The sequence below is a fragment of the Dermacentor albipictus genome, chromosome 1, assembly GCF_038994185.2.
Source record: "Dermacentor albipictus isolate Rhodes 1998 colony chromosome 1, USDA_Dalb.pri_finalv2, whole genome shotgun sequence".
Classification (NCBI taxonomy): domain Eukaryota; kingdom Metazoa; phylum Arthropoda; class Arachnida; order Ixodida; family Ixodidae; genus Dermacentor; species Dermacentor albipictus.
This window is the reverse complement of record NC_091821.1, coordinates 165015404-165030166: the sequence shown is the minus strand read 5'-3', so window position 1 is coordinate 165030166 and position 14763 is coordinate 165015404. Positions and strand designations below refer to the sequence as shown.

The following is a 14763-nucleotide window of genomic DNA, read 5'->3' as shown; positions in this document are numbered from 1 at the left end:
CTGGGCAAAGGCCGCGAGCAAGGGCTTCACATTTCGGTTCATCCGCTCAGTGGGATTGGCCTGAGGGTGATAAGTCGTTGTTTTGCGGTGCTTTATGCCAAAGGCTGCACAGACATCGACGAACACCTTGGCCGTGAAATAGGACGCGTTGTCAGTGATCAACTCCGCCGGAAAGCCAAAGCGGGTGAATACCTCGAGCAACTTGTCCCATATGACGCGTGCCGTTAGCTTCCGAAGGGGAAAAAGTTCCACCCACTTCGTGAAATGATCTGTGACGGCCAGCAGGAATGTGTGACCTTGCCGGCTTCTTGGGAAAGGTCCCATAACGTCACAGGCCGCGATTTGCCAGGGTAGCTGGCTGTCGATCGGCTGCATGAGGCCGGGGGGTTTGCCCCCACGGGGCTTCACACTCTGACACACGCGGCACGAGCGAGAATAATGAAGTACATCACGCTTCATGCCTGGCCAGGTTGCGGAGCGGCACAACTTAAAATAAGTCTTACGGCCACTCGCGTGTCCGGCCAACCGCGAGTCATGGAAATAGCTCAACGTGGCTTTCCGTAGACTGCGGGGGATCACCACCTTAAAGGACCCATTAGGAGCCTCTTCAGATGGGAGATAGCGCAGGAGCACTCCATCAGCATCCAGCAGATACGAATCCCACGTGCCTGCAGCAATACCAGCTGCGTCGCACCCGGCGCCAACAGCAATACCAGCTGTCAATTTGCGCCCATCGGCGTTGCCGCCTCGCTCCCTCTCGGAGCTGTGCTCTTTTTCGAGCTCGTCAGCGATTTGCTGACAAAATGGGTCTTTCCGCTGAGCTTCCAGCAGCTCCCGTCTGCTGTACGTGATACCCATGGACGTTACAGGGTCCAGCAGGTACGCACTTTCGCCCGGCGACGGCGGCTTATAGGCCGCACAGCCGCCTGAACTCGCTCCTTCCGTGCCATTGGAGACAAGGGCTCCGGCTTCGTTCAGAAGCGTTGTCGCGGAGGGGTGCCGGTCAAAGGTGTCCGGGTCTGAAACGGGGGCGCGCGACAAGGCGTCGGCCACCACGTTTGTGCTCCCCTTCCGATAGCGAACAACAAAGTTGTAGCGCTGTAACGTCAATGCCCAGCGCGCGAGGCGGCCTGAGGGCTCGCGCAAGCGCTTCAGCCAGGTGAGTGCCATGTGATCCGTTTCAACAACAAAAGGCACTCCGTCGACGTAGTGATCGAACTTACGCAGAGCGAACACTATCGCTAGACACTCACGTTCGGTCACGGAATAGTTACGCTCTGCGGGCGTCAACGACCGGCTGGCAAAGGCCACTGGCCGAAGAACGTCCTCATGTTCTTGGAGCAGCACCGCACCTATACCCAGGTCGCTCGCGTCAGCTTGGACTACGAACTCCCTGTTCAGGTCGGGCAGCTTCAGCTCGGCTGTGTCCACAAGAGCTTTAGAGAGAGCCCTGAAGGCATCATCTTGCTCCGGACCCCAGCTCCAGCTTGTAGACTTCCTCAACAATGAGGTCAAGGGAGCCTGTAGAGCGGCGCAGTTGGGCACAAATTGGCGGTAGTAATTCACCATGCCCAAAAAGCGTCTGAGGGCCTGTATGTTCGCCGGCGTTGGGTACTCGAGGATAGCTCGGACCTTGTCCTCGCTCGGCAAAACACGGCCTCGCTCTATTGTAAAGCCCAGCAGTGAGACACGGGTCTCTGCGATCTGAGCCTTCCTCGGGTTCAGAGTGATCCCGGCAGCGTGCAGCCTTCCGAGGATGTCCTCCAAGTGGCGGAGGTGTTCCTCAAAGGTGCGAGAGAAGAGGACAATATCGTCTAGGTAGGCTAGGGCGTATTGCCATTTTGCCCTTCCCAGAACTCTGTCCATCAATCTCTGGAAAGTCGCTGCAGCGCCCGAGCAGCCAAAGGGCATGCGAGTGAACTCGTACAAGCCTCTATGCGAGGTGAAAGCGGTTTTCTCCGCGTCCCTTGGCTCCATCTGCACTTGCAGGTAACCGCGGCTAGCATCTAGAGTGGTAAAATAATGTGCACCACCTAGGCTCGCCACGATTGAGTCAATGCTCGGCATAGGGTAAGCATCCTTCCGAGTGACTTCATTGAGTCGGCGGTAGTCCACGCAAAGACGAGGGGAGCCGTCTTTTTTCGGGACCAGCACTACCGGAGAACCCCACGGACTATTAGATCGGCGGATTACGCCAGTCTCGATCATTTCGTCCATTGCGAGGTCGATAGCTTTCCTTTTGGCCACACTCACGGGCCTAGGATTACATTTCCACGGTAGCGCGTCGCCTGTGTCGATCCGGTGTCGCACAAGAGTGGTGCGTCCCGGCCGATCTGTAAACATCGCGTGAAATTGGTTCAGCAGCGATGACAGGCGCGCCTTCTCACGTTCCGACAAACTGCCAGGCAAAGGCGGCAGCGAGCGGTTCGTTTCGCCGCGCGCGCTTGCGATCGTAGGATTACATGAAATCCGATCCGCTAGCGCTGCGCTCGGCTCGGGAGAATGAGTCTCGCAACGAGCTCTGCCCGCTTCGCTGGCCGACGAGGGGCCGCGTACAGCGGGTTTTGTGACAGCCGGAGTCTGGGGGGTCAACGGGACTCGCCCCTCCTCCTGCCGTGGTGTCGCGCCTGGGGCTCTAGGTGCCACCGAAGCGACAGGGAAATGCGCAAAAGGTTTCAGGGGCGCACCAGGGCCCTCCCTGTATCCTTTGTTCGCAATGTCTATCACGATCCCAGTGCGGGCCAGAAAGTCTCGGCCTACTATCACGGGTACGGACAGACCAGGGAGGTACACGAACCTGTGACGGCGTACACGCTCCTCCCAGCGCACAACCAATCTCGCCGAGCCACACGAGGTAGCCGCACCACTCGCGAGATGGAAGGCGGTGTTGCAGGCTCGCAGCCGGACTGAGTGCCGGCGTAAGTGAGCCAAAACTTCCTCCCCGAACAGCGAGGCTGTGGCGCCGCTGTCCAGTAGCGCTGCAAACGTTCGACCAGCGATCGTGAGCGCAAGGAAGGGGGCTGGCGGCGGGTCATCAATTCCGACCCTACACGCCATCGGGGCTAAGGAACCCCTTGTTTCAGGCACCGCCGGCGAAGGCAGAGTCACCGGCGGCGGACGCCGTTTCCCGTCGGGCGATTGTGCCCTTCGGTAGCGCGGCGATTTGTGCACTCCCGGGCAATGTGGCCCGTCTCATTGCACTTGTAGCAGACGACGCTGCGTGCAGGCGGAGCTGCTCGCGGCGTGCTGCGCGCCGGCGGTGGTTTCTGTTGCGCCGCGTGGGCATTGGTATCAGTTTCCACCGCCGGGCCGCTTCGGCGGTCCCAGTTTCGTGCTCGGCCGGGCTGGGCGACTGTGTGCGCCCGCCTGGCATACGAGTACGGGTCAAGAGCGCGGTCAGAAAGCTCCCACGCGCCTCGCTCCGTTTCTCCGAGGGCTGCCGTTGCATCGGTTAGCCGGAAAGGGGCGGGCGTAAGCACGTTGCCACCGTTCCAAGCGCACCGGGGTTCAAGGGACAACGACGCTGGCGGCGGCGGGCGGTAGGCCCGCGCGGCCAGAATGTCACCCTGAATACGCTTCGCTTCAGCGGCCAAATCGTCCAGGTCGTGGAACCGGCCGTTTCGAAGGTAAGCGGCGAAGGTTGGATGGGCTTGCCGAATCACCCGCTCCACCTTCTCAGAGTTCGACGCCGAGTGCTCTGCTAGGAGATAAAGCTCCTGCATGGCTCTCACGTACTCGAGCAGAGATTCGTCCCTGTGTTGGGTTCGAAGCTCCAACTCGCGCCGCATGCGTCGCTCATAGTCAGGAGGGAGGAACTCATGGCTGAACAGCGTCCTAAACTCCTCCATGCTACGAGCGCGCTGTCCGACTAGGCGGTACCACCGCGCAGCTTGGGCGGTCAGCGAGACAGGCAGTATGGTGCCTATAATCACGCTGTCTTCCAGCCTCATCGCTTTCTGGTATTGGCATAGAGACTCCAGGTATTCCGTAGCGCTCATGCGGTCTGAGTAACCGCTGTACGTCGGAATATGTACCTTGAAGTTGCTCGGCAGGGCAGGCCTAGGGGGACTAGGGTCCACCACGGGAGGCCTGACGCTAGCCTGAGATTGCGCCATTTCCATCAGCGATGATAGCAACTGCGCGGCTGCGTTGTGCAGCGGCAATTGGTCCGGGCGAGGCTCACAGGGTGCCTGCCGGGATGTGCCAGCTCGTGGCCCTAAGGGACCGGCGAACGGCGGAGAAATGTCGTGCGGGCCTATGGGAGGCCGGCCGACGGTGCTGCGAAAAGGTTGCCCTCCAGGCCAACTGAGGCCGGATAGCGGATCGCAGTAGCCGGCGGAGCGGGATGGCTCCTGCTCGGCGGAACGCCGAAGCAGCTGAGCAGTTAAAGGGCTCACGCTGCTTGGACCGTACGGTGCCGCTGGGCGAACGGACTGACCAATGGGCGTCCCTAGGGGGTCGCACTTGGTATCTGAGAGCATGGGGTTGCCACGAAGAGCATCCCTGAAGCTTACAGCATTGTCCGCTACCTCAAACGACAGAAGGTCCGCAACCAAGGAGTCAGGCTGCGACGGGGGCCGCAAAGGGGCCTGCTCCGACGCCATGCCGAAACCTAGTTGGGCGCCAGATATGTGGGGCTTCGGGCTAACGTGCCCGGACCCGGCTAGCTAAGGTCTAAGGAGACACGTAGCTCGTCCCCACTCCGCAGCGCACGCAAAGGGGCGCCGCGGCGGGTTCGCTGACTCACCGGCAAGGCGTAGAGACGACTCCAGCCGTGGCACCAACGAATGGGGGTTTATTCCCTGCTATGTACAATATGCGAGTACAATACAGGAATACGGCACTGGGGTGACAGCCACAGACTACGGGTGAAAGCCCCCGGGAAGTCTGCTCCGCCACGCTGGCTCTTCCGAGCAGGTTCGCCACACAAAAGGGGGCCGCCTTGCTCAGAGGGGCGCGGGACCAAGAGGGTCCGCACGTCCGACAGCCAAGAGCACCGAAAGTCAATCTGTCCGGGCGAAAGCGCCCGCGCACCTCCGATGCTGAAGGAGAGAGAAACCGAAGAGAGGGCGAGAGGGGCCCGCTCCTCAGGCACTGTTCTTACGCGCGGCGCACGGCGTAACGTGAGCCGCGCGCGCAAGCAGCAGGCTCCGCGTCGCGCCGGCGCCCGCGGCCGCGGGGAATGAACGCTATCCAAAATAAGGCTTGGAACTGCGTGTCCCCAGCGATCGCGCGGCCGAATGGCCCAAGTCGCGCGTGAACGGGAGACAGGGGTCCCAAAAGGGGTCCCCACAACTTGACCCATCTTGCAATAGCCTTTGCTCATACACCCTAGCTGCTATACTGTGGTCTGCCTTGGGTTAATAATTAACCCATGTTTGTTGGCGTTCTAATTCTGGAACAGCTCTGTGCCTTGTCAGAGAGTCAACCAACCCGGCCATAGTGTCCTTTGTGCACTGTGGAGTGGAGGAGCATTGTGCCCTCTTCTTACTGTCACTCACCGGGCAAGCCTCATGGAAGTGCCTCTCCACACGGCTTGGCACTACAAGAAGTGAGAGAGGGTTGGCACAAATGTGGCAGTGTCGTCTGAGGTGACCTATGTGCGACCCACAAGTCACTATTCTATACTTAAGCAAGTCCATACAAGTCATTCTATACTATACTATTCTGTACAAGTCATTCCATACTTAAGCAACTGTAATGCAATCGTATTGTGACTGCATAAACACAATCACGACTTCAGATAGAAAAATTCTGATTAATAATGTTCCACAATTTTTTCTGTGTTACCACTGAAGGATTTGACACTTCAACTAGCAAGCCTTCCATTTGCACTATTTGCACTAAAAAAAAAGACTAGTGCCATAAAAATTTGTTGTTCGTCTCTTGAATATCTGACAATCTTATACCTGTTAAATTAGAATGTATACATAGACTTTCTGATGAAGTTCCAAACACCTTGTCAAAGCAAATTTCAAGTCATGTGTTGTCAAACACTTTACTTTCTCATGGTCTACAATGTATTAAAAAATTTTTTTTGTACCAATATAAGTGTGCATCTGTTCATTCTAGATATCAGGCAGCGACATAACAATACCAAGCAAATTAAAAATGTCAACCAGCTGTTATTTATTTGATCTTATCAGAAATCACCCAGTAAGTGTACAGCAGCTCAAAAGATTGAGTGCAATTCACAAGATAGTTAAAGGGACTGACAACTGGCCACAATGTGTTATGAGGCTTCGATAGAAATTAAATGACCATGATTTAAGTGGCAGAATCCAGCGCGCTGTTTGTGATTTAAGTAGGAATTAAAATTTTAAATTCGCAAAGAAAATCCCCAAAACCAGTAAGTCTGGTGGTGAAATCTTGGTGCTCCGGATGTAGTATATGAGATTGCTGTACGTAAGTCAGCTGTTATTCAGTACAGCATACTTATTGCTTAAAATTGCAGTTCATATATATTTAGACGCTTGCACTTTATTATAGTAAGGGGGGTACCGTGAAAATTAGTTGTCAGACCCTTTAAACTATATTGTAGTGCTGTGACCTGGCCAGGTGAGCTGTCCCATCTCTCATTTACACCCTTTACAGTGGACTTAACCTCCTGGAGAAACAAGATAGAGGAGGAACTTGCTGAGGAGGCAGGGGATGATGACAACGAGGAAGATCATGACGCACTAGCTTCGGCCCCCACAGAGCTCGTAGCACCAGACACCAGCTTCTACGAAGAGGAGAGATTCAAAGGCGGTCGTCTCACACTGGGCTTTGTTGGTCAGGCTTCATTTTATTATGGCCTCTTGAATTTTGCACCCCTCTTTTATTTTCCTTGTGTTGCTCCTTGGATTCTTGAAAAGAACTGTTAGCATAAAGTTGCTATTTGGACAATAATCTGCAAAGCAGGCATGCTGTAACTGGTGAATGTTACAAATCATACCTCTTTGGACAGTAATCTGCATGGCAGGCGTACTGTAAATTACATAACCAGTCGCATATGTCTTTACTACAGTAAAAACTCTCTAATTCGGATTTCACAGGACCAAAAATATCTCCGAATTAACTGAATGTCGGATTATCGAGTGTACCAGCAGAACAATAAACAAATGCTTAGTACATCAACACAATTTTATTTACCGAATGAATCAGCAAATCCTGTTTCTATTTTGCACAAAAGCAGTGCAGAAGCTGCAGTTCTCATCATCTTGTGACTGATTAACGGTCACAGTAGCAAAAGCCTTGCGGTTTCTTTTGCACTGCGGCCACGGTGCAACGCCTGTGTCTTCATCTGAGACATGCTTTTCACTAGTGAGCTGGTTGACAACAGATTGGCCGTCTGTCGCAATGTAGCCACGAATTTGCTGCCACCAAGGCTGGGGTATTACTTACGCATTGCACTGAGTCAAAGCAAAGCTACTGTTTGCCACAACCGCTGCAGACGAAACCGTGGTCACTGTCGATGCAATCATCATGGATGGATGGAGAACATGCTATTCTGGAAGCACACAGCCAACGTGCACTGACTCAAAACGAAACTACTATTTGCTACATCCGCTGCGGACGAAACCATGGTCACCATCAATGCCACGATCAGGAATGATGACTACCCATTTCTGAAAGTGCGCGGCCAACGTGCACCGAGTCAAAACCAAACTACTGTTAGGCGCAGCCACTGTGGACAAAACCGTGGGCACTATCGATGCGATCACTGACGGGGACTACACAGTTCTAAAGGTGCCCATGACATGCACCCACGCAGTGTCATGGGCTGTGGCAAATATAAGAATGAAGGTTATGGAAACAAATAAATACGAAGTGTTCCATTGTTGCGGTTGTTTTCCCCTGATGGCTGGCAATGCAGGCTCCGCTGCATTGTTTCCGTTGGATGCTAACGACGCTTTCGCTCTTTTACATTGCACATTTGCGGTGCTCTGCGCTCGGCGCGCTCCAAGGGTTGTCCAAATTAACTGGTGTGAAGCCAAATACATCCCAATTAAATAATTGTTTTATGCCATTAAATAATGCATATGCCTGCTGGGACCAGAGGATGAGTTCGAATTATCCAATTTTCCAAATTACCAAGGTCTTACTAGTAAAACAAAAAACACGCAGACATTCCGTTAGTGTGTTTTATTATTTCTCTAAACTTCAATTCGTCAACTCGAGCAACAGATCACACAAATAACAGATGTTACCTTGAATAATTCTCAGTCACGTGTCACCACGAGCGACGTCACACTGCGTACACGAGTACGTACACACGGGGACCCGAGTACGTCACCGTCTGGCTCCGAGCGCAGTCGCCGCGAGGGAAAGGGAAACAGCGTTTGGATTTAAATTTCAGAACTTTTTGGGGTGCATAGCAATGTAATACTTTGCAAACACGCTCATGAGTGCGTATTGTATGCTCTGCACGTGTCAGCTCAAAAGGGTCAGACCTGGTGAGTGGCCCTTTAACCACATATGACATTTTTGTATAAAAATCAAACCTTTAGCAATTGAACACCTTGTTTTTATGAACATCCATTTAGCAGTAAGCAAAGAACAGTGGTATCAGAGTATGTGTGGTACAGGAATTTTTCATTTTTTTAAGGAAGGACAGGAAAAGCTCCACATGGGGCAAGTTTAATGCCTATGAGAATATAGTGTGGCTAGTGAAGCCTCAGTTCTGGATTCGATTACAATGTGCATGTCAATTCTAGCATTTTTTTTTTCTTTCTTTCTTTGTGTAGAGAAAGTGTGCGTTAGAATCGGGTAAATAGATACAGCAAATCTTTTTCAGCATGATGTTTTGCAGTGAGCATTGTTCCTATTTACTTTTTGCTTTCTTTGATTGTATATACAGTAGAATTTCGTTGATACGTTTCCGTTATGTACGTTTTCCCGGCGCCAACGTTTGCAGTCGAGAACACAAAAAATAATCCAATCGATTTGCACTCATTTTTTCCAGTTCATACGTTCCCAGAGAAAACGATTTTTGGGCACCAACGTTTAGTACATCAGCAAAATGTGATCGTGTGATACGTTTTCCAGTCACTAGATCCTATGTAAACAAGAAAATGTGCGAGGCGCGCATGATCGAGAGCAGTATAAAGCTGCCCGCTGCAGCAGCTTCACCGCAGTACTCACCCGCCCGTCTCTCGTGAAAATGCTGGCATGCACTCAGTTTCTCATTTCGGCACCAGCAAATCTTCTTGGGCTATCACCACCAATCCTATTGCAATAAGCATATTTGCCTATCTGCTTCACAATGCGTGGTGCCGTCGGAAGCATAGCGCACGCTTTTAATAGGCGATATCCAAAATGCACCGCCGTTCCCTGCTGCAGACTGCGATCGTATACGTCTTCCGGCCGCTAGATCCCATGTGAACAATAAATGGTGTGAGGTGCACACGATCGAAAATAGTATATATCCTCCCGTCTCGCGTAAAAACGACGGCGCGCACAGTTTCTTATTCTGGTACCAACAAATCTCCGCCCGGGTCGTCGCATGTCGCATTCACAGCCATCGCCGCTAAACCTATTGCGATAAGCATCCTTACCTATCTGTATTTCTGCACGTGGTGCGTAGTTCCATGGGAAGCGTACTGCACGCTTCAAGTAGGCGATAATCCAAACGCACTGCTGTTCCCTGCTGCCGGCAGTGCAATGTGGGCTTCGCGTTTTGCTTAGGTGGCAACCGGCATCACCCACCAGCTCGATTTCATTTCGGTTTCCCGCGCCCTTGCAAAATAACACGCAATAGGAAAACTATAAAACACGTCTCGGGCTGCCAGAGCACCACCAGCTCGACGCACGTCGGCATCTCGTGATGCTATGATCCGCACGACGCTTTGCATTGCGTAGGTGTCGGCAGTAGTTGAGTCTGTCAAATTTTTTTAGTTAGTTCGGATCATACGTTTTCCCAGTTAGTACATTTTTTCTCGCATTCTTTATTCCAAAACATATCAACAAGGTTCTACTATATTTTGTTAGGCAACTAAAGTAAATTATAATTCTTGTACAGTTCTGGAAAAGAATTTAGTTGAAAAGGGAGATAAGTGTAGTTATGTACATTTGTTTTTTTTTTCTTTTTTTATTATGTATATTAATGTTTGTAAGCACATTTGTTCTAGGACATGGGCAGCTGCACATATGCTTGACATTAGGAGCTGTGATACCATGTGATTGAGTTCAGCTTTTGGAGTAGAATTATCAAGCCTTTTTACCTCCTTCATCTGAAATTTCCTTTGGGGTTTGCTTTCTTCACAGGGCAACCAAATGTGGGAAAGTCATCCCTGCTGAATGCCTTAGTTGGACGCAAAGTAGTGAGCGTGTCGCGCACCCCTGGCCACACTAAGCACTTCCAGACCATTTTTCTGACAGACAATGTGCGCCTGTGCGACTGTCCAGGTCTAGTATTCCCAAGCCTGCAGCCCAAGGCACTACAGGTTAGCCCCATTCTGTTCCTGTTAAGTTTATATCATGGCTTGAAGCACAGGCACAAAGGAGTTTTGCAGTTTTGTTACATTACTGCAGTAAATGCCCCTTTTGGGAGCAACTTCATAATTGTGGAAAGCCCAAAAGTAGTAGAAGCAGGTTTTGTGCAGACTTGCATAGGACAGAACTTGGAATAACTTTTTTAATTGTCAGATTTGCAAGATATTTTTGTGTTGTCCTTCGTCCTTCCTTTTGTTTAATCCTTCCTTTCCTCACTGAAAGGAAGGATTAAAAAAAGGGGGTCAGGTTCAAAGATGGTACACTGAACCTGACATTATGCATAGCATGCATAGCTTGTGGTACCTTTAAAGACCCATGTTGCAAATGAGGGATGAGCTTGCTATTACACAGTTGGACCTCATACTAGCAAAGCTTCAGGAGTAGTCCAAGTTTTTTTTGGCTCTCACAAGCATTTTGCAGCCATAAAAATGAGACATAGAGTCAGAAAAATGCATAGGTATGGCTTTGTATAAACTGGGCTTTGCTGCACAAAGTGCTTTTCTTTAGATTGTTTACGTTGTACGCAGCTTACAAAGTAAGTCACTGAAGTTTTGAATATCTGCACTTTAAGTGGTTGCACACTAGCATAAACAAAACAATTTTCAAAGCCTGCATACATGCAAAGCATGTAGAACAAGCAGCCACACATATCCAACAATCAAAGCCTAGGACTGGGATGTTTGCATCCTTTCAGTTTCGTGAATGTTGAAAGTTAATGCTCAAAGACCGGCCTTTCAGCTAGTCTTCACTTAAAGCAGACACAATAACACAAAAAAAAGTGTGATGCAGTCAAGTACTTATTTCTCATGCACGAACTGAAAAACCAAAGAGCGACAACGCACATGCGTTCAGTGTGGAGTTCGGCACAGAGTACACGTCAGTGATGAGCTGTTAGGCCAAAAGCGTCTCCGTTACCTGGGCATTGCCCGTACGTCCCCAAAGCACCTTATAGAATGTGACTTATATAGTGCGTTATCACCATGGCATGCAGGCTGTTTTTTTTCTTTCTTCTCCTCGTTCATTTGTTCTGCATGTTCTCATTGCCTTTGTCGCTCTCCTCTCTGGTGCGGGCAAACCCCGTAGAGAAATGTGCCTGCTATCTAACTTATTTATTGGGTTTTCCAGCAGCCATATTAAAATTGGTGTTTTGTTTCCTGTAATTGGCGCTGCAGTCGAGCCCACATATAGTGTCGTCGTACACGGTCGTAGGTACGGAAGAAACTGAGGTGGCCGGCAGTGGGTGCGTCATATAGCTATACTTAAGAACTACTACCTGAATATGTCGAGGTAGGACAAGCAAAAGTTCCGGGCCATCAGGATGAAAATTGCGCTGGTACACAATGCTGTCACAGAGTACGAATACACTAACAGCGGGTTCAGGATGCACAGAAGCTACATAATCAATAAACAGATGTAAAGAATCATCACGGCATTGTTCATTGTGAATGTCCTGCAAGTCTGAAATGGCTAGGACGCAAGCATCGGTGTCGTGGGCATCATGGTATGGACTGTCAACCAAGTGACGGAAGAGACACTAGGCGTCCTTGTGTAGATGGCCAGATGTGTAAAGTGTATTCTTGTGGCCACAGTGCCCACCAATCCAGTCGTCCAGCTGGATCTTTCAGCGATGAGAGCCAGCACAAGGCAGGGTGATCTGTGATAACAAAAATGGGCAGCCAAACAAGTAAGGCCAGTACTTGGCTACAGCCCAAACCAACGCCAGGCACTCGTGTTCTGCAATGGAAAACTTCCGTTCTGTGGGTGAGAGAAAGCAGCTAGCATTTGCAATTATGCACTGTGTGTTGTTCTGCGGTTGAACAAGAACAGCTCATATGCCGTGGTCACTGGCATCTGTGTGAATTTCAGTAGCAGCAGATGGGTAGTAGTGACAAAGGGGGAGCCGTTAGCAAGCGGATGAGGGCAGCAAAGGCTTCGGCTTGCCCAGAGCCCCATGAGAAGGAAACATATTTTTTGAGTAGGTCAGTGAGCAGGTGGGCAGTGTCGGCAAAGTTCTTGATGAAGCAACAGAAATAGGAACATAGTCCAACAAAAATTCTGACATCTGCTGTGGATGACCGTACAGGAAAGTTTGAACGGCATGAATCTTGTCAGGGCTGGGTTGAACTCCTGCGGCACTGAAAAGGTGGCCAAGAACAGTAATCTCGCAACGTCCAAAATGGCACTTGGACAAGTTGAGTTGCAGGCCAGCATATCAGAAAACAGCAAGAATGGCCGACAGACGCATAAGATGACTCGCAAGTTTGAGCAAAAGAACTATCACATTGTGTAAATAACATAGACAAGTGGACCATTTATAGCTGCGAAGTAGTGAGTCCATTGTTCGCTTGAAGGTTGCCAGGGCATTACAAAGGCCAAAGAGCATAACCTTGAATTGATAAAGCTTGTCCAGTGTTAACGAAAGCATTCTTTTCGCGTTATATGTCATCTACAGAGATCTGCCAATATCAAGAGTGAAGGTCTATGGACGAGAAATACAGTCTAACCTCGTTAATTTGAACACGCTTAATTCGAACTTCTGGTTAAGTCATTTTTAGGACGACAGAAAGCTGAGCTAATTGGTAAGGATTCATAATGCAAAAAAGGGGTAAGGTATGCAGACACGAACACAAGTCCGTGTTGTCCACTTTTCTTGTGTCCGTGTCTTCATGCCTTGCCCTGTTTTTGCATTATGAACGGTTTAGTCAAACTGATGCTATGTTCCTGTCAAAGTTATGTGTATTCCAATACACATAACATGTTGATAAGACATTACTGGCGTAAGAACACAGGACGAAGGACGTAAACACAGCACTGATCTGTCAGCAGACGAAGGAAAAAGCATGTGAGCATGCAGAGGGAAGCAGCGACGGAGGCCCAGTTCGGCCTCAGCAACTCCGCTGCTTTGGTGGCAGTCTTAGGTGGTAGAGGTAATTATCGCCATCCATCAAGCTGGCGGGAAAGCAAATCCAATTACCTCCCACCCTTCCTCGCAACTGCGCTCCCTTTGCCCTCCCTCTCAGCTCCCTCGCAACACCCTCACCTTCGACGGTCCCCACGTGCATGTGCCTCTGCGCCGCCAGCTTAGCCCGCTCCTTGAAGTTTCATTTTCTGCTGTTATCGGGAAGTGAGCATTGGCCGGCTTGGGCAGTTTCGCGGTCCTCGCTCACTGTGTGATTGCGTGCTGTGATATTTCACGACTCACACTGTTCGTGCATCATGCAATGGTGCACGAATACTTCAAGAACAAGTCCTTCTTTTAATTCAAACTTATAATTTGAACAAATTTTCGGGCCCCTTCAAGTTCAAGTTATCGAGATTCGTCTTTACTTGGCTCCAGAAGGCAGTCCAAGGCGACAGCAATATATTGCAGCGGGTAGACGTCCTTCTGCGTGATCTTATTCAGATGTCGGTAATCAATGCAGAAGCACCAGCTGCCATCCTTCTTAACAAGGACAACTGGGGATGCCCACGGACTACACAAATGTTTGATGATGCCTTTAGTCAGCGTTTTGCCCACCTATTGCTGTATAATTTGGTGTTCAGCATTCAGAATGCAGTACAGATGCCGGTGTATGGGGTTGGCATCTGCAGTATAGATACCGTTAGTGACCATCGACATCTGGCATAAGGGACTGCTATCAAAATAAAAAATGTCGCGATAGTCTAATGTATATCAGCAGCCTGCATAGGAGGAAGGTCAGGTGTGACCATCTTGCTTTCGTCTGGTACAGAATTAGGCTGATCAGATTTGCCTGTGAATGGTGGTAGAACTTCCACGTCTAATACGGATATCTGGCAATCATCGATAGGTGATCGAATTTGCCTGTGAATGTTGGTGGAACTTCCACGTCTAATACGGATATCTGGAAATCATCGATAGGTGAGAGATCAGCCAGCGACACGCCTCTCGGGATAACCTGCGCAAAGTAATTAAAGTTGAGGAGAGGGAGTGTTGTCCGGTTGTCTACAACAATCAGTAGGGTGTGCGGAATGCCGACGTTCCTTTCAAGCATTATGTGGGCACTTGGACACATCACATAGACACCATCAGGAACATGCGGAAATGAGGTCACAGTAACGTACTTGGTAGCTTGCGGTGTCAGGCGAATGTCATCAAGGGAACATAAGCGTGGTTGTGTCTCTTGTGGAATGTCGCAACTCTGGGCCAGTTGCAGTTGAATCAGACCCGACACACAGTCAAAGAGGGCAGAAGGAGATTATGAGAAGTCTAATCCTAGAATAATGTTGTGAGGGCACTGTTCCAAAACTGCACACAAAACAGTGGTA

The 14763-nt window shown here is 50.2% G+C and overlaps 1 protein-coding gene across 1 annotated transcript in view; it reads left to right on the top strand.

The window, feature by feature from the left end:
- Ns4 (Nucleostemin 4) overlaps nucleotides 1-14763 on the top strand; it is an 80487-nt gene that overhangs the window by 46878 nt on the left and 18846 nt on the right. The window contains exons 8-9 of the mRNA XM_065443735.2: nucleotides 6595-6774; nucleotides 10249-10427. Coding sequence (XP_065299807.1) covers nucleotides 6595-6774; nucleotides 10249-10427 — 359 coding nt within the window. The remainder of the gene's footprint in view (nucleotides 1-6594; nucleotides 6775-10248; nucleotides 10428-14763) is intronic.